The following is a 23,352-nucleotide window of genomic DNA, read 5'->3' as shown; positions in this document are numbered from 1 at the left end:
ATAAGCTGCACTAGGGAAGGTTTAGGTTGGACATTAGTTAGAATTTCTTCATAGAGAAGGTGATGAGACATTGGAATACGCTGCTCAGGGAAGTGGTTGAGTCACTGTTCCTGGAGGTGTTTAAGGAAAGACTGGATGTGGCATTTGTGGCCGTGGTCTAATTGACATGGTAGCGCTCGGTCACGGCTTGGACTTGATTATATCTTAGAGGTCTTTTCCAATCTAATCGATTCTCTGATTCCGTAATGGCAGGGCGCGAAGTGAACACCCACGCGGTGCAGTTTTAGGTGCCCGCAGAGGAGCGCGCAGAGCCAACACGAGCTTCGCCCGCCGGCCCCCCCAACGGCCCGCGGCACCCGCCGTGCCCGGACACAGCGGGAGGCGCTGCCGGAGCGCCGCGGCGGCTGCGCGCGGGGCGGGCCCTGGCTGCGGGCGCAGCGCCCGGTGACGGTGACGGCGGCGGCGGCGGCTCCTTCCGGGCCGTGACGGCGCCGCCGGCCGCGTCCCTCGCTCTCAAAATGGCGGACGGAGCCGATGGAGGACCCAGAGCAGGAGTGGCAGGCGGCCGGGCCCCCGCGCAGGCCCCCGAGAGAGCTATGGTGAGGCTGCAGCCCGGCGCCGCGCCGCGGTTCCCCTTGCCTGCGCTCGGGGGCAGCCTGTGCCCTGCCCTCGCTGCCGCCCTGGCGCTCGGGCGAGCAGGGCTGGCTCCCTGGAGCTGCCGAGCGGTGCCACGGGGGGTCGGGACGCGCTCCCGGGCGCTCGCCGTAGCCGGCGGGCGGCGGCACCGGCCGGGGCGGTGGGGCTGGAGCGGGCAGCCCGCTGCCCTCCGGTCCCGCCGCCGGCTGAGGAGGGCGCACCCGGTCCCGGGCGGGGCCTGCACTGGCTGCGGGTCCGGCGGCCGCCGGGTCTGCCTCTGGAAGAGGAGAGCCAGCCGTGCCCCGGGCCCGGACAGCCGCTGTCAGGCGGCTCAGGGGGAAGCAGCATCCCCCACCCTCTGTGGGTGGGGGACACCCAAGTAAGACACCCCTGTGTCTTACTTGACCTCTACGTAATTGAGATCAAACTTTGGAAACCTTCAGAGACTCTGCTGCGTCCTTAAAGCGTTGTGGTGTATATGTGCATCTTTTATCCCTTACCTTTCTTAACTAAAGGTGACTTTACTATGGAATAAAAAAGACCAAATAACAAATGACTGTTTTGCAGAATGAGAATGGGGCAGCAAATAGTATTGTTTAGAAAGGATGTAGGTGAAGACTGTTGTTTAATTGCTGAACAGAAATACCCTCTTTTTTTTTTTTTTCATTCTGTGAATTATTTTGTTCACCTAAGGATTTAGTATTCCATTATTGAACAGAATTTGGTGTTGACCCTGTCTAGTGTAAATGCCTTCTGTGCTTTCCTTCATAACCTTGTGTAGTGATTACTATGTTCAAAACACTTGATAGAGGAGTTTAAAACTGAAGGCTGTCACTTTAAGAAAGTCAGATGGGTATGTATCAGAAACCTTGCATTTTATGTTCCGTTTTTCTGTAACAGTCTGCACACACACTATAGTTTTGAAATTTGTGACTGTGGATGTTTTAAAGTTGGGCATTGGCAAGCCTGTAGAATAGCTGCTTTTTGCATGATGCTACACAGCATTAATAAAAGTAGGAAAGTGTTTACTGATGGAACTTGTCTTGCATGTGGCAGCCATTTTTTGTTGCACTTTTCCTCAGAATTGTAAGAGTATTTGCAAATCATTAGAAATGGCCCAGTCCTCACAGGCTGCATCCTTAAGTATATTTCTGTGGCCATAACAGACCTAGATGTGAGGTGTTATTCTATATTAGAAATGTTTCAATTTTAAACTAGGAAAAATGTAGCTTGATTGCATTATATAGTGTCAAAAATTGCAACCTGAGTCAAGTGATTTCTTAAGTTTGAGAGCCATATATATAGAGTCAGAGTGGTACTAAGGATGATAGTTGCAATCAGCAGCAAAGCAATGAAATCAACCTTTTGTTATCTGGGGACGTGAGAGGCTCAGTTAGCCCAAGCAATGCATAAAACTGGTAATTGTGTTATTGTGAAAAACTCAAGAGATGTTGAAGAATCCCCAGCTGCTCAAAGATGATGTTGCTCCACTAAGTTGTCTTAGTTTTTATGTGATTTCAGCCAACTGAGAGCCAGTGGGCCAGAATTACTGTTATTCCGAGAGAGATGGTTGGCCACCCAGACTGCATTATCTGCTGTATATCCGAGCAAACTGCAGGAATTTTGGCAGGGAGTATGGGGTTAGGGTGTATTAAGGGAGAAGAGGAGCCTGGGGTACGTACTTAGGTTGTGTCTGACAGCGTTCATGATGTTAGATTGCAAACCTGGGTATAGGGTTGCCAGAGACAGCTGTAATCTGGAAACAGTACACCCAATTTACTGCTGTACCAAGGATGGTACTAGTTAGGTGGAACTAACATAATCGTGACTGACTTGTGCTTTCACTGTGCACAGCTGGTCTGAAATGTCCTTTTGCTGTGATACTAGAATTGGGAATTTGAGTGAGTGTGGAGAAGAAAACTGACTGAATAGAGTGAACTTTGGCCTTACTGATCTTGTCAAATCTGTCTCAGTGTCAGCCTGTTCAGACTGTCTCTTGCTCTCCTTGTTCTTTTTTGGCTTTGGGTGCTGTTGGTTGCAGCGCAGCACTACATCTGGCTGCAACCATCTGGCTGCAAACCTTCCCAGAGCACTGGGCACATGATGCAGGACTACCTGAATGATTCTGCAGGAGTCAGCCTGATTTTGGAGTGGATGGTGATGACTTAGGTAATAAACTCTTCTGAACCCAGCCCAACTCTGGGGTTTCTTCTCTGCCCTTGACTCCGGCTCTTCAGGTTGAATGACAGTAGTTGGAAATACCTGAGTTGGTGTTTCACTGCATTAGTTAAGTCAGGTCCTGTCTCTGCCCCCGCTTCTCCATGGTGGCTGTATTGCTTCCTGAAAGACAGTGGGCTGAATTTGGGCGCTGACCTACTAATTCACCCTCTCTACCAAACTTAGGTTTACTTGCTTTTCTCTCCCAACAGGATCCAAGGTCTGCTTGGCTGACTGATGGGCTGGACTTGGCTTGTCTATTAGCTGGCTAGCAGGCACTGCTGGTGGCCTAACAAAAGCCTGCTTTGCAGGCTGGATCCAGGCCTTCGGTTGTTTGTCCATCTGTATTCTAAACAAATTCCACTTTGACTCCTGCCTACTTTGCTGGCTGCTAGCTGGAATATATGAGCAGGGCTTAGATACTAAACTATTTCAAAGATTTTAATATATACTAAATCTTCAAATTTTTATATATGTGTATCTTCTTAGTAATATTTGTGAAGAAAAGGGATTTTGTTTTTTGAAAGTCCCATATTTTGCCATCATTCAATACTCTTAAACAAAAGATAAGATGTAACTGGGGTAGTGGTGTACAAGAACGGAAAAGATTTATTATCAGGATATTTCCTTTAAAGGCAGGAATATTTTGGATTTCAGTTTTGGGAAGTAAAACACAATACAGGTGCTTGTGCATTCTGAAGTATTTCAGATCCTTTGGGTTGTTCAATGCTACTAAATAGTTGAGAAAATGCTACTGCAGATATGTTGTAATCAAGTAGTAATATTGAGGGCATATTCATATTCATGAGCAGGTTATTTCTTGAATTTAGTGAAATTTGAGCCAGGCATCTGAGCTGGAATTGCAGTGATTTCCAGTTTTAAATGAAAACTCTCCTAAACTGAATTGACCTGCTTAGACCAGATGATGTTTGTATAATTTTACATCACTTCGTTGAGCTAAATTTGTTTAAAATCTCACCTTTAGATAAACCAGCATATCCTTTAGTGTAATTAAGCCCTGAAATGCATTTAATCAAAACCACTGTATTTAGAAAGTGCAGCACATTAACAGAACAGTGTAAGCTGTTCGGTTGTGTCTGCGTCCTTGAAGTGGAGCCCATGAAAGTTGCAACAGGTAACTGGAGCATTGCCCAGCTCCTGTTTGCATCCCTGTATATTTAGCACTCTTCGTTATGGCATCGAGCAGCGCTGTGGCTTTTTTCTTCCTTGTTGCTTTCATGTTTACTCGTACTTTTTGGTAGTATTTGTGGCTTTTGTTAGTGCAGAGGTGAATGGTGATTGTAAAAGTATCTGTTATCTTTGCTCAAGTCCTCATGAAGTGCCCAAAGTATGGTTGCTGCAATATCGTTACAGTATTATGGTTGTGAGAGGTAAGCGGCTCCAGGAGAACGTAGCTGCGAGTGGATGTTACTGTTAGCATGTGACTTTCAGTGACTCCTAGATGGCAGAGCAGTAGGGAAGTTAGGGATAAACAGGTTGGATTTGGTGTATAAGGGAGTGTTTGAGAGATGCTGAGTGAGTGCTAAATATGGATAGAGTCACCTGAATTCTATACATTCATTCACAGCAGGATTAGACTATGTATACAGTGGATTGTAAAATGAATGATAATTGGGAAATTGGGTGGTTGTAAGACAACTTTGAGTACACAGAAATTAATAAAAAAACCTACTGTTGTTGTTTTCCGTCGTTGTCCCCCCCCCCATATCAATGACTTCTTTGTAAATATTCACCGTAGATGCATGTTTTGAAGTGCAACCTGGTGCTAAGATATTTCATAGATACCTTGTTCCTTTAAGGGTAGGAGACCACAGCATGGATGTTAAGGATCAAACAAGGAAAGAATCAAGGTATTTCTTTCCTTTGTTTTTCTAGAAACAAAAATTATCTGTAAATGGTCATAGTAAGAACTTAAAAAGTTCAAATTTTGTCTCACAGAATATTACAGATAACTCTGCAAAGATTATGATTTTGCTATTTTTATAGGGAGAATAACTTTTCCCCCAAAATGTATTTTGTCTATTGTTTTGCTTTACTATGTGATACTGAATTCCTATTTTCTCTATTGTTAATTGTACATTGCTATCTACCACATGCAGGTTTGACCAAAAAAAAATTGAACATAGAGGTGACTAGATTGCATACCTCAAAGACTTGGAAATTAATTCTAGAATTTATGACTATATTTTGCATTTTGAACCAACCTAGTAGCATCCTCCTAATTTTGTAGTGCATTTAGGCTGGAGTGTCCATTTGCTAGGGAGGTACAATAGAGATGCCTGTAGCACGGCAGAGAGAACTACAGACCATGGTTTAACTCCAGTAGTCTCCTCGGGCACCTGTTTGCATTCAGGTGCTTACCCCCAGGAACTGCACCTGCACTCAGGTGATTTTGGAGATGTCTGTGATTTAGAAGTGACATGGGACCTGCAGTTTCCAAGAGGTTTTGCAGCTTAGGTCTGTTTACCTTGCAGCAGACATGACTTTTAGCTGTCCAGCAGCTGAAATGATAACGGATGGTGCTGGTGGTTACTTGTCCTTCTCTGGCTGGTCACTGATTTGCTCTGGTTCAGCAAAGCTGGAATTCATTGGTGACTACTGGAACTGAGGTAGATTCTACTGTAGACAAAGCTTTAGTAGTCTGAGCTGGTTTTGAGTCTATTCCCAGTGGGCAAACACCTGCATCATTAAAGCACCTTTTGACATGAAAGCAGTCAACCCTGCTTTGTCTTAGAGGCCAAAGTTTAAATGAATATAGAGATCAAACAGTTCTTTTTTGTCTTCAGATTAGAGTTGATGTTTTGTTAGGATGTTAGACAGTCTTGAGTGTTACCCATGTTGTGGCAATAGAAAATAACTTTTTAAACCAAACTTACTTCTATCAGTGTAAGTACTGATATCTAGAGCAGATCAAAGTTTGGTATTATGGTTTGGTTTTTAAGCTACACTATGTAAAGAAGCTATGTGACTGATGTGTCAGAAAACAGAAATTTTGTGTTTGAGTTCAAAACAATAATTTTTAAAACTTAGATTCTCTGCTAAAGCATTGGCTATATTCTGTTGGAGAATGTGAAACACATTATAAATGTGACAAAACAAATGAGCAAGTTTCCATTTTAACTCCCTGAACCATACCCTTCCAGAGGTGGTAGAATTTATGCTCCTAAAAAACAAGTTCAGTTTGATTTAAGACAGGGAAGAAGAAATATGCTAATTAATTTCTAGTACTTATTTTGGAAGCCTTTTCTTTGGGGAATATTTATCTCTGAGACTGAAGCAGATTGCCTTGTCTCCTGGTTATTTTTACTAAAAATAATGCCTAGGTGTTCTGTACTCGATTGAATCTTATGTTCGGTGCATTAGAAAACTGATAATTTTAAGCCAAAATAATGAGAAGGAAAAATTGAACTAAAATTTTAAAAACAGAACCTAATATGGAAGTGTTAGTTTAAGAATGTTTTGAAGGTTCCTTTCTAAAGAAGTTTTAAGTATTCTACATACTTATATAAGAACTTGTGTATTTGTCCTTTTAAAATGTATTTTATGTTGAATTGCTTGAAATCAGTATGTCCCCAGCATTTTTAGTATTTACTTTTAAAATGCTGCATCTACTTGCTGTTATGACAGGCAGCTGGTATTTTCATCTCATGCTTGACAGAGTTATGTTATACAAAACTAAGCTTTTTTTACTCCTCCTTTTAACTGGAGTATTGGACCAGGTGCAGGTTTTAGTTTGTGTTACTGGTAGTGTCTGTTCCTTCATGATTTGTTATTTAATGTTTATAGATACTAACATTCATTCTTTTCACTGATTAGATTAATGTATAGGTCTAAAAATACAGTCTTGAAATCTACACAGTTGCTTGTGCACTAAAAGATCAGCTTGTCAATCAGTGTAGTTAAAGTAGAGCTGCTTTTTATAGTATTGCCTAATGCAAGCTGTCAGTTTGAAAAGACTTTCAAAGGGAACTGTACTTAGAAGGTAAATCAAAAATTGTCATGGAAGCAATGGCTACCGAATTAATGTACATAATAAACCTCTGCAGTGATAACGAAAGTCTGTTATACTGGCAAGAAATCTCATTTGATGCTTGGTCTGCAGATGAAAAGTGAATTGAGAGAGTTTGTTACCTTTTTTTCTCTTTTTCGTTATATACTTCCTTAGCTCTCATTCATGTTGTTATTTGTAATATTCATAAATTAATGTGTTTGTGAAAGACAAAATTGGATATTGATATATTTGCTATATCAGTGACAGATATATATTTTATAGCAGTATGTGTAGGCAAATATAATTCCACGTCCTCTTGACACTATGCTTATTTAAAGGGTTTTTAAAAAGCCTACTAACTATCCTTTTACATGTATAAGAAACCTATATGTTTGGTTGGAATTCACTTTTGGGAAGATGTCTATATGCTTACACATGGGAAGAAATAGTAGTAATCTGATCCCCCAGAGAAGGACATGTTTCCCATGCAAGATGAGATTATGACTTAATGATTCATTCTCAAGTGGTACTGTGAGGTACTGCTTCTTTCGTAGTTTTCTTCTGAAGAACCATTAAAGGTTACAGATTACAGCTTTTCTTGTACAGCACAAATCAATTGTCTTGGATGAAGTGGTTGCTCTTTTGACAGAACTGCTTACACTTGGGAAACATAGCTGTGCAAATCCTCCTGTCTCCCTTTTCTTCCTCTATCGTGCAGTTTGAGGATTATCCTCATCTTAAAAAAGGTGTATGTGACAGGAACATGTGATTAAAGGAGGAGAAGAGATGGGCCTGGAGAAGGTTGGAGTATAAAAGAAGAGACAGGAGGCAAAGCACGTCTTTGACATAAACTGTTCACTAGAATCAGGTTCCTGAATGCCACCTTTGCCTGCTGTTTTCAATACTTGGGAATGCCCACGGACACGGTGTGGATGTTGCTCCTTCTGCAGGAAGGTGGTGCTGTGCCATTGCAGTGATAACTCCCTCAGCTCATGCGGGTGGTTGGTTGTGGGGGTTTTATTTATGGGCCGTGTGTATGTGTGTATGGGCCATGTGGTGGCATGGCTGCTTCTGTGGCTAACTCATTAACAGTGAGAAAATGACCAAGAAGCCCATCCAAAGAACTCTGCTAAGGTCACTAATACAAATATTTAAAAGCTGTGAAATTTCAGAATTCAGGTTTGAGATAAAGCTCTAATTTGCTTAAAATGTATGTGGAGGTAATTTTTCCCTAAATTCAGAATGTGTTCCAGTGGAATAGTGTAAGTTGGAGCAGAGTGTATTCAGGCCTGCTTCCTCTGGGCTTTCCTCTGTTAGCTACTCAAACTGTTAGTTGAGGTATTCAAACTTGAATTTCAGTTTATATGTACAAGGGGACCAAACTGGCATTGGACAGTCAGTTATAACTTAGGGATGTGCTGTATTTGGCAGCTTTTATATAGTTGGTAGTTTTGTGTGTAATTTTATACAGTTGAATATAGTATGCTAAACAGATTTTTCACAAAAGGAATAAGTTACTTCTCCTAGGAAGCACAGAGGTTATGGGATAGGTCCGATGTTTACCCTGGTGCAACTTTTAGAAATAAGAAAAATAATGTTCTTGTTTTTCTTGTTAGTATAATGGATATTTCCTGCTTGATGTATGGGTTGAGGATGTATTTTAGTGTGTTCACCAGAAGACAGACAGCTTGCTTGAGAGAGTTCTCTTTTTTCCCTTGTTCCCCCTCCTTCCCTACTTCCTGTCCTCCCTTCTCAAGACAACATTTAAGCAGAATTAAAGGCTTTGCACAGGAATGCTTGAAATGCTTGTGAGCTAGACTGTGTGAGAACCCATTCTACCCTTCTGGCAGATTTTCTGGAAAGCGTAGCCCTGTGTTTCTTGAAGCTGTGACGTGCTTTGGACCAGGAAAGCAGAATCTAAACTTACACCATCCCTTGGGAACATGACTTATTAAGATAGAAGGGCTACAGACTGGGATTCTCTTTAGCTTTGGAGAGAGTGTATGCCAAGGGGTCACATCCCACCCTCCCTCATTTGAAAAATACAGTAACCAAATTGGGAGGGGAATTTGCTAATTCCGTAGTATGGTACAGGTGAGATAAAACAAAAGCAAACTACAGGAGGAAACATGTTTAAGGGAGAACATTATTTTATGGAGTTTAATTATAAAAGGAGTAATTCACTTCCAGTCGTCTTAAATCAGAGGTGTTATTATTAATCTAGGCTGCTTCAATATGATATCTCATTTTTGTTTTTTCCCTTTAGATTTTCTGTGTAGGCAGTTTTTATACTTGTGTACGTGAGATAGACATACAGTTTTCCAAAAAACAAAGATGAGGTTTTTACGTGATGTTTACTGCAGATCTGGTTTTCAGAATACTGGGCTTGGAACATTTCTGACTGCGTATGTTCTTGGATTCATTTCTGATTTTGAAGAACACTTCTAATGTGGGTAGTAAATTAGGAAGCTGTAGCCTTATATTATTTATTCTATTGTAGTATTAAAATTCTATTATTTAGTCAGTTATCACTAGAACAGGTTACCTAGAGAAGTTGAGGATGCTCCAACCCTGGAAGTGTTAAAGGCCAGGTTGGGCAGGGCTTTGAGCAACCTGGACTAGAGGAAAGCGCCCCTGCCCATGGCAGAGGTTTGGAACTAAATGATCCTTAAGATCCCTTCCAACCCAAACCATTCTATGATTCTATGATCTCTGTCTTGAGTCAGTTGATGTAGGTTTCTTTTTAAGTTGGAGTTGAGGATTTCTTGCATTTCATATAACGTGATGTGCATTTTTGCTCTTTAATTTTATTTGAGCTTCCCCCCTCCCCCGCCCCCCCCCTCCATCCCACTTACCTTGAGTCCTGTGTGTGGTTTTGGGCGCCACAGCCTAAGCAAGATAGAAAGCTGTTAGAGAGTGTCCAAAGGAGGGCTGCAAAGATGGTGAAGGGCCTTGAGGAGTAGCCATGTGAGGAATGGCTGAGGTCGCTTGGTCTGTTCATCCTGGAGGAGACTGAGGGAACACCTCATCACACTCCACAGCTTCTCGTGAGGGGAATTGGAGGGACAAGCACTGATCTCTTCACTGAGAGAGATCAGTCACTGGTGGGTCCTGGTGACAGGACCCGAGGGAATGGCCCAAAGCTGTATCAGGGCAGGTTTAGGCTGGATATTAGAAAAAGGTGCTTCCCCCAGAGGGTGATTGGGCACTGGAACAGGCTTCCCAGTGAAGTGGTCCTGGCTCTAATTCTGCTGCTGTTCAAGAAGCGTTTGGACAATGCTCTCAGGCATATGGTGTGATTCTTGGAGTTGTCCTGTGTTGATGTTCCATGTGGGTCCCTTCCAACTTAGGATATTCTGTGATTTTTGGACATAAACCAAGGTTGTGTATTAAAGGATGGTGTCTTTAGGAGCCTTATCATCTGATTTGCAATGGGGAAAAAACAAAAGTTATTTGTAATTAATGGGAATAATGTGAAAGGAAGAATATTTAGACTTGAAAGACAGAAATAGGGCAGTTAAAGAGAATGGTTCAGAGAAGTAGAGAAGATGCAAGTAAAATTAGGGACTAAGAACCTCAAGCCAAAACACAAGCGCTTTCATTAATTGTCTTATAAAAATGAAATTGCATTTTCATCTAGTTTACCAAGAACTTTAAGCTTATATAATAATTTGGGCTTCTTTCTCCTTCAGTGGTAATTGACTTCTGATAAGCAGTTCGACAAGACTTTCCAAGACCGTTAAGCTGGTACATGTTTTGTGACAATAAGCAGGCTAAGGAATGAATCCCAAACTTTTTCCAGCTATAGCTGCTGTTCTTTCTATTTGTTTCCAGCTGAACAGACATTGGGATTTGTGTATTGGTTGGCCTGTTGGGAAGCATGTAGTTGGAAATTCATTAATGCACAGGTTATTCTACAGTAATATAGCACTTGCCAGCTCTTACCTTGGAGTGTTTTAACAGAAGACTTCAAAGGAATACAGGTTGCTCTGTGGGTACTAAAAGGAAAATAGGAGAGAAATTCTTGGGAAACCATGGTTTCTTGGATTTTATTGCTCACAGAACTGACTTCTACCATGAATTCAGAAGTCTTTTCTGCATCAGAAGTGCTTAATCCTATTTTCTTCATATTTATTTTTTATGTTTATCTGTGGGTGTACTTTTTCTTTACAGTGGTGTGATGAAAGATTCGACTTCCAAGCCACATTTTTACAGTGCTTGGCAAAACATGTGCCAAATATTTACTCAGCTGAAATGGACCCCTTGCTGGAGAAACAAGAAGAAATGGTCCAGGCAGCAATATTATATCCCCTGGAGTGTTATTTGTTTGGGGAGGACCCAGATATATTCCTGGAGAAACTACAACAGAGTGGAACCTCCCAGCTCTGTGGAAAGGTGTTCAAAGGAGGGGAGACAACATACTCTTGCAGGTAAGAATGAAAGTGTGTTATCATAAATGTTCCTGTGTGAGTTAATGCTGCAAAGTCATTTAATCGCATATGAAAAGAAGGCTCTGGAAAAGAAATGGGGAAGGAAATGGAAAGGATGCTAAAAGTACTGAAAGCCGTTTGTTAAAGATGTTGGATAATAGAGTATCAGTATGGGGGTGTAGCTGAAAGGAGGGAGAAGAGGCATAAAAATCTCTGTACAGTGCTGTACTCACTCTTTCAAAGTCTGAAACAGAATCCCGCATTTCTGAGTGTCATCAGTCCTTTGCTTAAGCTGTGTGACAATGGTCATTTTTTATTCACCTTTTTTTCTCATCCTGGAGTATACTAAAGATAGTAACTCGCTGCTTTGATAGAATTTACTTTGTGAATTCATATGAATACAATTATATAAACAGTTAGTATAATTATAACATTGATATAAAAAAAAACAACTGTCTTTGGTGAATGTAAATATTGCAACTGTGCTGGCAATTCTTCAGCATTAGGATGATGCTATTGTCATAGTTTATTCTATTTTTTCAGTTTATTTTAAATGCCTAGAAAGTTTACTCAGGAATACTATTAAGGATAAGAAATATTATTGTTGCTAAAAAATCCAGCCCTTAGAATTTAGGCAATGTCAGAATGAAAGCTTTCTGTAAACGTTACATTTATGAGTTATACTGTAAAGTTTTAATGAGTCACACACACTGCAGCTTTTTCCAGGAATAAGTTAGTACTGTGTATGAAAGGAGAATAGTCTTTGAAGAAGTCCTTCTGTGTGTACTGGGAAGTGTTTAGTGAGTGTGACAGTTGTATGAAGGAAAAGGATGGGCAAGGCAGTTTAGTGCTGCTGTAGCAGGGATAATTCTGTTCCTGCCTTCACGGAGTTCTTGTGTGACAGCACGCAAAAAGACAAAGCTCTGTATCTCAGAAGAGGTCTGTTTTCTTAGTTTTTTGAGTTTCTGTCTTGCAAAAATGTGGTAATATTTATACAAGACACTATATGTTTGTACTACTGCAGTTGAAGCTAGCTATACATTTTCTTTAGACTTAAAATGCTAAAAATAATAGATACTCTGAACTGTTAAAGTCTAAGCATCGTGAATTGGGCATTCAAATCTAGCAGGTGCTTATAACTTCATTTTTCTTCCTTTTAACTCACCTTTCAGTAGATTTATGGTAATAAATGAGTGTTACTGAAGTATAAAATTATTGTAATGATTATTAGAATCTGAGGGTTTGAAAGGAAGATATTTCTGTAATCAGAATTACCACGCTATTTTAGTTGTATTGTAAAAGAGGCTTGAGCTAAATGTTGAACCGTGGTGTAAAGTAAAAAACTTGATATGTTGTCATTTAGCACCTGTCATCCACATTTTGCAGTGAATGAAACAGCATTTAAAGAAAAAAGCAACCATGTTTTAAGGAAAAATGCAAATAAAAAAAAAATTATGTATGTAGAACAGAAAAAATGGAATTAGATTGCCTAAGAGTATAGTTCCAGATTTTCTGATATTTAAGTGCATGACTGAAGCTGTTGAGAATAAATTTCAAAATACATATTCCTGGCTCATTTAATAAAGAAATTCTCTTTAAATTTTAATTTCTAACTGTTCTAGAAGTTAAAAAACATAGCCCAGCAGAAGTGTAGCAGAAGTTTAATTGGCAAACTGACTACAGATGTTGGAAGCAATAATAAAGGTTAATTCAGAGTCCTCATGGGTTTTAATAGCTACTTATTCTTAGCAAAACCAGAAGTTAGCAGCAAGTTTTAGAAGTGGAAAATGAGCATGCTTTTGACGGAATTTGATATAACAGGTTTGAATACATAGTTCAAACCTAACAAGACTATCGTCTTTCTGTGACATGGAGTAGGCAATGTTTTTATAATTTGAAGTGTTGTTAATCTCAGGGCTTTTTTTTCAGAGCAGCATTTTCTTTTGTGCATGAAACTTCTGTGTGTTTGGTTTAGAAAGTTTTTCAGTTACAGTTACCATTTTTGTTGCAGAGACTGTGCGGTTGATCCAACCTGTGTGCTCTGTATTGACTGCTTCCAGAACAGCATTCACAAGAATCACCGGTACAAGGTAGGAAAATAATATTTTAAGAAATGGTACTTGTAACTTTAGAGAAGTTTTTTAGAGGATATAATAAACTGTATATAAACCATTAGTAATTTTATTGTTAAAAAAAAAAGAAATTCTGGGCTTTATGAATTAGTTAATCTCCTCTCGTCTTTCTAGCTATGTTAAGCCTCTTTTAAGAACAGCAACTTTCTAATTGAAGAACCAAAGATTAAAGGACTGTTTATGAATGTTACTGTTATTCTCTTTGGCAGTATCACACAAGTGTAAGTCAGAGCAAAAAACTGTGACTGAAAATGGCAGTCATGTCCTAAGTCCTGGTTAGTGTTGTTGGCAAATTTAGAATGAGCGTGCAAATACAAGGGCCACTGCTTCGGTACTTACAGTGCAGTCTCTACATGTCCACTTTGTTCCTCCATTTAGATTTGCATAAACTACTTTTTGCCTTAGTGTGGACTATGATGAAGTTACACCAAATGTTAAGCATCTTTTTTTTTTGGAGGAAATTGTTCTAGAACTGGATCATCTCTTTATGATATCCTTTTGATTCTCTTTGAACCAAATCTACGTTATCTTTGAAAGATTCCCATGCTTTAATTAAAGAAGGTTCTTTAAAATAATTCTTAGATAACTTACTGCCTAAATTATCATCTTCTGATTTCTTCCCAGGCCTCCTTTTTTGCTTGCCTTTTTCACTGAACCTCTAATTTCAGCAGCCTTGGAAGCAGAAATGGAAAACAGTATATTGTGTCATTTTTAAAGCTGGACTAAGTCTGATGCAAGAGACAAGAAAATGTACAGAAACACTATGTATGCAATTTAATTATCTTTCATGACCAAAAAAAGGGATAGATTTTTTTTCATTTCAGATTTTCTGTTCATTGGCACGGTATCCATTGAAGAGATTTGTCTTACTTCTATTACCCATTGTTCATAAATCCCCTTTAAGTGGGTATGGTTCAATGAGACAGAGTTTGGAAGAGGTTCCTGGCAATCTCAAAACTGACTGCTAATAAAGTACAGTATTCTGCCCCTCTGTATAAGTCTTTGTGTACTGATCTGAACATGTATTGCAGATACTGACTCAGAGACGTACAAAAGTATTTGGATAATGTGGATATAACTTCTCTATACATATGCATGCACATGCACAGTTTACAGAGAGGTAGGATGAAAACCCAGGGAAAATAGATGGGAATGATTACAGAGCAGTTTGGAACCACAACTGGCCTTGAGAAACTGGTGTTATTTCCCTGTTTTTCAGTAACTGCTTCAGGCAGAACATCAGATATGGAAATACGTGGTCAGATGAGAGTAAAATTGCTGCATTTTCATTGTAAATATGCAATGGAAAGAATACAGGTTATGCTCTTTATAGATTCATAGAATAATTTATGTTGGAAGGGACCTAAGGAGGTCACCTAGACCACTCTCCTGCTCGAAGCAAGTCTAATTAGATCAGGTTATTTTAAAATGTTTCAAGTAAATAACAGATTTTTGAATGTCTTTTTATTGGGTCACTAAGGTTTTTTTATAATTGTTTCAGGATTGGGAATTTGGAGTAAGCCAAGGATAATTGTTTTTTGCCTGAGTTTTGTCTGAACTTTTTGCCAGAATGAAGGGTCAGAATTTGTACTTTTCTGAAAGTGCAATCTGAAGTTTAAGTTACAAGAATGTGTTTAAATGTGATCATGTAATCTTCTCTTTGGTTAGAAGTGGAGGTACTACTAAATGTCTGTTTAATATGTGCATATTCTTCTTTATATTATTTTCTAACTTTATGGAGTAATTTGTAAAAAAGACATTAAGCAGCTTTTCTGTAATTTTAGGAATAAACCCAGAAATTATTATTTTGCCATTTATAAAGCACTTAGTCATCAATCATAGGCTTTTTCACCTACTTTCTAGTTAAAGTTATTTAAGACTTGCATACCTTTTTGTAGCAGCAGCTGTATTTCCTCCTTTATTTTTGGCTCATAGTTTACATTTTACCCTGCTGCTCCTCTGATAAGTCTCCTTTTATCTAAAAAAAGAAAAATGTTGTGCTAAGTCTATTGGTTATACAGCATCTCTTCTATTTTTCAAGTAGGTATTTATACTTGTGTTTGACTTAAATAATGTGCATTTCTATTTTTCTCTTGCTTTTTTATGTGCATATTTCATGACTGAAATACCTGGTTTTTACAGATGCATAGCTCCACTGGAGGTGGATTTTGTGACTGTGGGGATACAGAGGCATGGAAGGCTGGACCACTGTGCACTAAGCATGAGCTTGGATCATCAAATTCTCCAAAAGAAGTAAGAATATTGCTTAAAGTGAAGTAATAGATACTGTAAATATTGCTTTTTTATTTTAAAAAGTGCTTATTCCTATATGTGTATTGTATAATTCATGTAGCAGGTTCAGTCAAGTTGAAATCCAGATTTCTTTGGTCAAGGTGTTTGGGATCAAAAATATATTGGGCATCCTTTGATTTTTTTTTTGCTTTTCTTTTTTTGTTTCTTTTCCTCTTTGTTTAGAGACAATTTCATCTATCTGCCTTGTGCATTTCAGCCTTTCATTTGGCATTAAAATTGCAGTCCTTGCTCTTTTCTTTGCCATGTGTGTTACTTTTTTGCAGTTCTTATTTGGAAATAATTGGTTTCCCAGTGGTTAGTAAATGTTTAGATGTAATACTTGATTTTAATTATATTTTCTCTTTTTTGCATTACTGAACAACTGTTTTTGTCAGTTACTTCTGGTGTGTCATCTGTCACTGTGACTAAAATAAGTTTCTATGCCTTGAAACTAACCTCTTGTGCTAGGATGTCTCATGCTTATTGTACCTTATAAAGTGGCATTTTAATGAGAAATGTGCTATCTTATAAGGACTTCTCAAAGAAAATGTAGGTGTATCACTTGCTTCAGGTGTTTTTACAGAGTGCTACAGTCTGAGATAATCCAGACAAAAATCCTCAGCATTTTCGTTGCAAATAGACCCCTAACTCATGGTTTTGTTGCAAAACTGCTGTTATTTATGATCTGGCAAAAAAGTCAAATGGAGAATGAATAAAGAGCTCTGGATTTACTGAAAAATGAGACAAAGTTTTCCTTCACTTGTTCATCCTTCAAAAAAACCCACGATAATTAATGAATTTCAGAGATAAAAATAGTTGAAGCTCCATGAAGGGGTCATCCCTTTATCACTTGGAGCTCCTTGCTGCAAAGCTTACCTGCTTCTACTTCACTGAAGTCGGTTCTGCCATGCAGGTGTTCTGAAAGAATATAGGAATTTTTTAAGTGCTAGGTTGCTGGTAGTGTTGATAAAGACATATAGGAGGGTACAGAACTCACATCTACCAGATTCAAAGCCACCTTTAGATACATTATATATTTATGCTACAGGGTGCTCAATATCAGATTTCTAGCGAAGTGCAGAGAGGTCCACATCATATCACAAAGAGAATTTAGCAGCAGTCTTAGCACAAAATGTTCACGTCTCAGTTGAGAATTAACCGTTTTTCCACTTGAGAACTAAGTGTTTCCAGCCGAAAAGTCTCATTTGCTCCTAGATAAGTGATACTACCTTTTCCTCAGGTCACCAGTTTGTCTTACAGACAGTAGCTTGCATTCGTTATGGATTTTAACTGTGATGGCTCACAAAAAGAAATCGCACAGATACCTGGGTGAACATGCACCTATGAAGCACATCTCAAGAAATATAACAAAGATGTTCTAAACAAAATAGATTGTATCTCCTACCTTTAAAATTTAGGTCTGCATGAGTTCTTCTAACAGTTGTTTCAGCACTTTACTTTTGAGAATAATATTACTTTTTAGTTCCAACAGCTCTGACCAGAGTCCTTTTTACTTCCTGCAGGGGAACCTGTTTCTCTGCAAAGTATAGGTTTTGATCTCACAGTTCTGGTGTTGACATCTATGACAGCATACTGTGCTTTTTAACTTCCCTTTCCTTTTAGAACAGCTTTTTCATTGTAATGAAATAAAAAACAAACGTTAAGAAAAACACTGAAACCTTTAGCAATTTTACCAGAAAAGATGTTTCACTCCTGTTTAATATCATGCTGTCCAAATTTTGTGGGCTTTTTTTTCAAAACTGAGTTTGAACAAAGCTTGAGGGGAAGCTGCATGTGTTCAGGACTCCTCAGCATTTTATTTGTTTGGATGAAAATAAGCTGCTCAAAATACTCTTCAGGGCATTTGTATACAATGGAGATAAAGTTAAAGGACAGATTGGATCAATAGTGACTGCAGCTAACACAGTATCTCTTTGTTTTCAACCTAATTAAGAAATATAATCATACCTGTGATCATAAGGAAACAAGGAACCTCCCTTACTTCTTCAAGTAATATTTCTCTACCTATCTCTGACAAGGTCTTTGGTTGGCCTGCAGTGAATTTGTTTGCTCATCACTTCTGTCGTGGAGCTGTGAAAGTCCAAAGCTATTTTACAACTGCTGTCAAATGAACTGGAACATGCTCCTACATTAAGTGCTACCTGAGAGTTGTGAATGATAGAAAACATATAGTGAGACAATTATTTGACTTCGAAGAAGTAAAAGGTTGCCCATTAGTTCTTTGTCAATATGCTATTATGCAGTCAGCAGATGCAGACTTTCTAGTAAAGGAGTTGAAATACAACCACTACAATAATGCAATGCACCAGCATGTTAATATATACTGTGTGTAACTATTTGAAAGATTACATTGCACGACCATCTTTCTTTTTTAATAAAAGTTCTGTCTGTCATGGATTTTTTATGACAAAGAGGCTTGTGAATGTTTGGATTACCTTATGGTTTGTTCTCTGTTTTGAGAACCAAGGACATTCATAATGTAGGAATTTTCTCAGCATATAGGGCTTATTAAAAGAAATGAGTGGCAAAGCATATTTGGTGCAGATGTCTTGCGTATTTCTTTTCCAGCATGTTTTCTGGTAGTGCAGAAGTGTTTATTCCATGCTTGTCAAACAAAAAGCACTTCTTGCGGGATTATCCTAACCAGTATTCCTTTAATTACTCTTTAGTGCAGACAGTATATAATTTTAGAAAACCCACTCCAGGCTTTTAGGAGTTACCCATTTTCTGTGATTTCAAATGAATGTCTTCCATATGCCAAAAATATAAAAATCTTTTTGCCTAAATATATCTTTAAAAACAGCAAACTTTAAGGATTCATGTCTGAGATAAGGAAACAATACTTCCCAGGCACTTTAAAAAAAAAAAAAAAAAGATTGTTAACTATTTTAAAGCTTTGGTACCTGAACTCACTTAGTTCATTCTTTACCTTGGAGCTTAAACAATTGCATGTTTTTAGGCACAGTTCTGAGAAAATTCTATTTTTACCCTTTCAATTTACATTAGATGTATCTTAATTTCATTTTACTGTGACTTCTATATTAATATGGATAGCATGGGAGGTGCAATTGCATCACTTAATCTTACACTACTTGTATGAGTGCAAACCCCATTTTTAATAATTTATAAATCCTTTGATGTGAGTTCCTTTGATTTTTTTTTCTAGAGTACTTGTGCACAGCTCTGAGTTTTCTCCAGCTCTTGTTTTTTCTTAACATACATTAGTGCTTAAAAAGCCAAACTCTTAAGAAAAACTGGGAAAAATTAGTATATTTACAACTCGGTTCAATTAGATTATGCTTAGCACTATAGTTTTTTTCATTCTTTTCCAAACATGAAGATTATGATAACTTTATCAGTCTGAGAAAAAAATAATTACCCCAGACATTTCCATTCTTAATTACCAAGATCTACCGTGAGTTTATCCAAAATTAAGTATGTACCCATAGTGATATTTATAGACCACGATTTCATTGACAGAGATTTTTAGATTGCATATCTGACTCCAGATTATTCTTCTGATGCTTATCAGGTCAGAAAACTGTTGTCCAGAGCTTTAGAAGTAATTGGTCATGTTAACACATTCTTACTTCTCTTCTACTACATTTTTAGCTTTTCCATCATATCTAGTGTATTGTTCAACATGATTTTATTTTTTTTAAAAGCCATCTGCTTCATAAATAGATAAATGTGACTGTAGTTGATTTAAGAATTTTTGAAAATATGGTTCTTAGTTGTATTAAATACATTGCTCTTTCTGCTCTTTAATATTTATTATGTGTCAAATTATGTATTGCAGAAGTGAGTGCCCTTAGTACTTTAGGATTTAAAGTCACGTGTGAAAAGCTTTATTCCTGGAAAACATCTGTATTTCTTGTCTTTTCTTTGACTCTGGCAAAAACATGCCTATTTAGATTTTGTTGGCGTTTCTGATGAACCTAAAATCTGTGTCTTATACCTCAATATCGATCGCTTCATTCTTAGGTACAGATTTGGTAATGATTTTTTTTTGCTTATAACTTTGATTTCTCTCCTGCTTAAATGCTTATAGAAATGATTAATAATATTATGTGATGTAGACAATTCTCTTGATGAGCTTTGTCTGGGCGGATGGGAAATACATCAGTTCTCAGGGATATTTTGAATGATATCTATGTATAGGATGGGATCTCTGAAGAAAAGAGAATTAGTGTTCCTTGGATAATTCTGTTTGATTGCCTTAAGTGTTTGACAGAATGCCCCCACAAAAAAGAAAGCAGTGCAGGAGAAAAATTTTCATCTAGACTGCAAACTTTTAATATCTGTGTGTGTACAGAAAGCTGTTAAACAGCTTTTTTAAATGTAAGTTTTAAAAAAACTGAAGTTTTCTAACACATTTGATGATGCCTTTTGTAGTTTAGTCCTAGATAAAACATGGGTACATAAAAAAAAAAAGGTAGGTGAAACTGTTGGAATACTACTGAGAGCCCTTAGGATGAAAAAAAACTCTGAAGAGAAGAAATTAGGTGAGGGTAATTTGCTTGAAAATCGTAAAAAGGATAATTTCCTGAAACAAATATAGTAATAAGGTATTGTATCAATGCAATTTTAAAATTTTTTTTAAAGTTCTTTTCCATATTATCTCATGTTTTACAGAATTCTGAGTGTCAGTTGAATGAAGAAATTATGGAGCACTCTAGGAGGGTGTTTCCCTCTGTGATAAAGTACATTGTAGATATGCTTATCTGGGAAGAAGAGAAGGAACTGCCTCCGGAGCTCACAGTTAGGTAGTGACCTATTCCCAGCTTTCTCTTCACAGCATTAGAAACTTTGATTATAATTTTGCTTGGGATATTCCCACCCTTGTGCTGACTATTAGTGCTGAAATTCCTATAAGCAGCACTGGAGTATTTTTGACCTACAGTTATATAGAGAAAACCTTTTGATGCTTCATGGGAAAAGTAGTGTGGTTGATTTTTCCTCTGAGATTTTTTTTTGTATTTGACATTCAAACTATCAAGTAAGCTGTTGCTTGTATCCGATAGGACACTATTTACAAGTTTATTTTTATTTGTGTGATGATATGTTACCTTTTTCCCAGTAGCGAGAAAGTAGACAGCTACTACTGCGTCCTTTTCAATGATGAACACCATTCTTACGATCATGTCATCTATAGCCTGCAAAGGGCACTTGGCTGCGAACTCGGTGAAGCCCAGTTGCATACTACTGCCATAGATAAAGAGGTTAGTGCCTTGGGATATGGGAGGAAGTCACCTTTCAATCATTAAGAATTGCCACTATAGTCACTTGGTTATAGAATCTTTGTTTCTTGGTTGCTGGAGCTTGGAGGAGAGAAAGGCACATTGCGGAATAACTCTTAGTCATCACTTGCTTCAAGAAAGTTTTATTTTTTTAAAACCATATAATTTTTTTTTTCAGGACAAAAAGCCAGTTTCTTGAGAAAGGGATGAGCTGATTTATCTGAAGTTGCTCCTTTCGTATTTAGCATATTTTCCTAATCTTTTTTTTTTTTATTATTTCTCAGCTGTGATTGTTTTATTTTAGTAGTATTTCTCTGAAAAATATACAAGTAAGAAATACACATATTCAGGTACATTTAATCAGAAATGTAACTTACATTTTGGAAGAGTTACTGCTTGTTCTGGCTCAGACTTCTTTTGAAAATGTTAAAAGTTTAAATTAAGGAAATAAAACCAGGAGTAATCCATGAAGGAATGTGAGTGAACCTGACAATTTTACTACTTCATTTTTTGAATTAATATCCCATGTAAAGACCTTATACTAGTAATGTGAACTTTTTTTTCAGTGGGGTGGGAAAAAAAGTATGATCAATGTTTTAATTATCTTAATTGTAACCATATGTTTTTACCTCACAGAAGTATAAAAAAAAGTTAGCACATGGAGAAACTTTGTCTAAAGCTGTGTATGTATTAGTTGTATATTTACATAGAAAACATCTTACTAATATCAGAATCTTTTTTTAATCTGTAAAAACTGTTTTCTGCTTGTTTCTCTTTGTCAAGTAATGAAAGTTTAGTTGTGTTTAGTTAGCGGAGTCAGTCTTACGTAATTACAAGTCTTGTTCTGTAGTTGCAGGTTTTGTAAAAAAATGTATATACGTGCATGTTTATAGAATAACTTTCAGAGGCTTCCCTTATGAAGATTCCTTTTTATTCAAGTCTGAATTTTGGATCAAGGATTTATCGGGCTGTTCCTTTTACAAAGTGCCTGCTACAGTACAGGAGTAGGTTATAGCATTTTAATTTTAACAGTTCCACAACATGGAGTTATTTCCTCTCTTCTGCTGTGAAGTTCTGCTATGTGGAGAAATTGCTAAGGAAGCACATAGTTTCCTTTGAGTGGAATATGAGGTCTAAGCTGGATCTGTTCTTGGCTTTATTGAAAAAGCTATTAAACCCATGTTTACAATATGCCCTAGTATTTCATATACAGAGCTGAGAAATAGTAGGAAAGGTTGCAGAAAAGCAATCCAGGAAGAGTGTACTGTGTGCTAGGAAGAAAGTTGATATGGTTTGTATTTAAAGTAATCTGTAGAAATCATTCCCATCTGTTTTCATGTATAATGAATTTTCCTTATCTCATAATATGAACATATCTAGACTTTAGTTTGTTGTTCTGTTGTTAATTTAAATAGCTTTTTTTGGTAGACACTTATGTTAATTTTGATCGCTTCTAGATATCTAATAGCATCAGTCTCTGTTTTTCTGTTATGCATGAAAAACATAATAGAGTCAGAGTTGTCACATTTTTGGTTTGCTTTGTATTTTGTTCTCAATATTTTTTTAAACAGGGTCGTAGAGCTGTTAAGGCAGGACATTATGCCTCTTGTCAGGAAGCCAAAGAAGAAATTAAGGTAAATTCCTAAAATACTTATAAAAAAAAAATCAACCTCATCAGTATTAATTGTGAAGACTCATTTGTCTGCTCTTAAGTCTTTAACTTAGTATTTCTATGGTTTTATAACTTGCCTGTGAGCTTTTTACAGTTGAATTTATCCCACCACATTTGGGATGGATAGATAAATAGATACATAGATGAATGTCTTCAGAAATAAAACGTCAGACTGTTTTCCTTTTTTGGTTGAGAATGATACTGGGTGGTGAATATAAATAATGAAATTAATGTTATCTTGATTTTATATGTACTAATACTTACCTGACTCCTAGAGGCATTCTGAAAATGTTTCTCAACGACCACTTCACGTGGAGGTTCTGCACGCTGATGTTATGGCACACCAGAAGTTTGCTTTGCGCCTTGGATCTTGGCTGAACAAACTCATGAGCTATTCAAGTAAGTGGAACTGATTTTTGTTATGATAATGCCATGGCAGTATTTGAATGACTTAATTTTCTCAGAAGTGTCTTTAACAGTGCTGTCTATGATATTACCTTAATTAAAATACTTTCATGTTCCTCCTAAGTAGTAAATAAACAGTACAGTAGCGTGGGTGCTAATATCCATCAATGTGGTTATGAATAATGGTGCCTTTCTGTTCCTTCTTGCTGAAATAAATGTCTTTCCCTACTATATTTGCTCTTCTGGAAGTTTTATTATTCTCAGTTTCAATAGCACACACCGTTATTTAAAAGCC

The 23,352-nt window shown here is 37.7% G+C and overlaps 1 protein-coding gene across 5 annotated transcripts in view; it reads left to right on the top strand.

Moving 5' to 3' along the window:
• The first annotated feature begins 467 nt into the window (after nucleotides 1-467).
• The window catches only part of UBR1 (ubiquitin protein ligase E3 component n-recognin 1), a 60,722-nt gene continuing 37,837 nt past the window's right edge, over nucleotides 468-23,352 (top strand). For 2 of the 5 annotated variants that reach the window (XM_027879577.1, XM_027879579.1), the window contains exons 1-8: nucleotides 468-599; nucleotides 11,039-11,295; nucleotides 13,307-13,385; nucleotides 15,570-15,680; nucleotides 20,376-20,506; nucleotides 20,824-20,962; nucleotides 22,552-22,614; nucleotides 22,928-23,051. In XM_027879577.1, the coding sequence (XP_027735378.1) occupies nucleotides 519-599; nucleotides 11,039-11,295; nucleotides 13,307-13,385; nucleotides 15,570-15,680; nucleotides 20,376-20,506; nucleotides 20,824-20,962; nucleotides 22,552-22,614; nucleotides 22,928-23,051 (985 nt within the window). In that variant the 5' untranslated portion in view covers nucleotides 468-518. Of the gene's footprint in view, nucleotides 600-7,633; nucleotides 7,792-11,038; nucleotides 11,296-13,306; nucleotides 13,386-15,569; nucleotides 15,681-20,375; nucleotides 20,507-20,820; nucleotides 20,963-22,551; nucleotides 22,615-22,927; nucleotides 23,052-23,352 lie in introns of those variants that run through there. The other 3 variants (XM_027879578.1, XM_027879576.1, XM_027879581.1) reach the window with 2 other exon arrangements.

Source organism: Empidonax traillii, unplaced genomic scaffold (assembly GCF_003031625.1).
Source record: "Empidonax traillii isolate 1590-97213 ecotype Southwest subspecies unplaced genomic scaffold, ASM303162v1 scaffold56:size2478089, whole genome shotgun sequence".
Classification (NCBI taxonomy): Eukaryota; Metazoa; Chordata; class Aves; order Passeriformes; family Tyrannidae; genus Empidonax; species Empidonax traillii.
The sequence above is the reverse complement of the archived record's forward strand: the minus strand, read 5'-3'. Positions and strand labels throughout refer to the sequence as shown.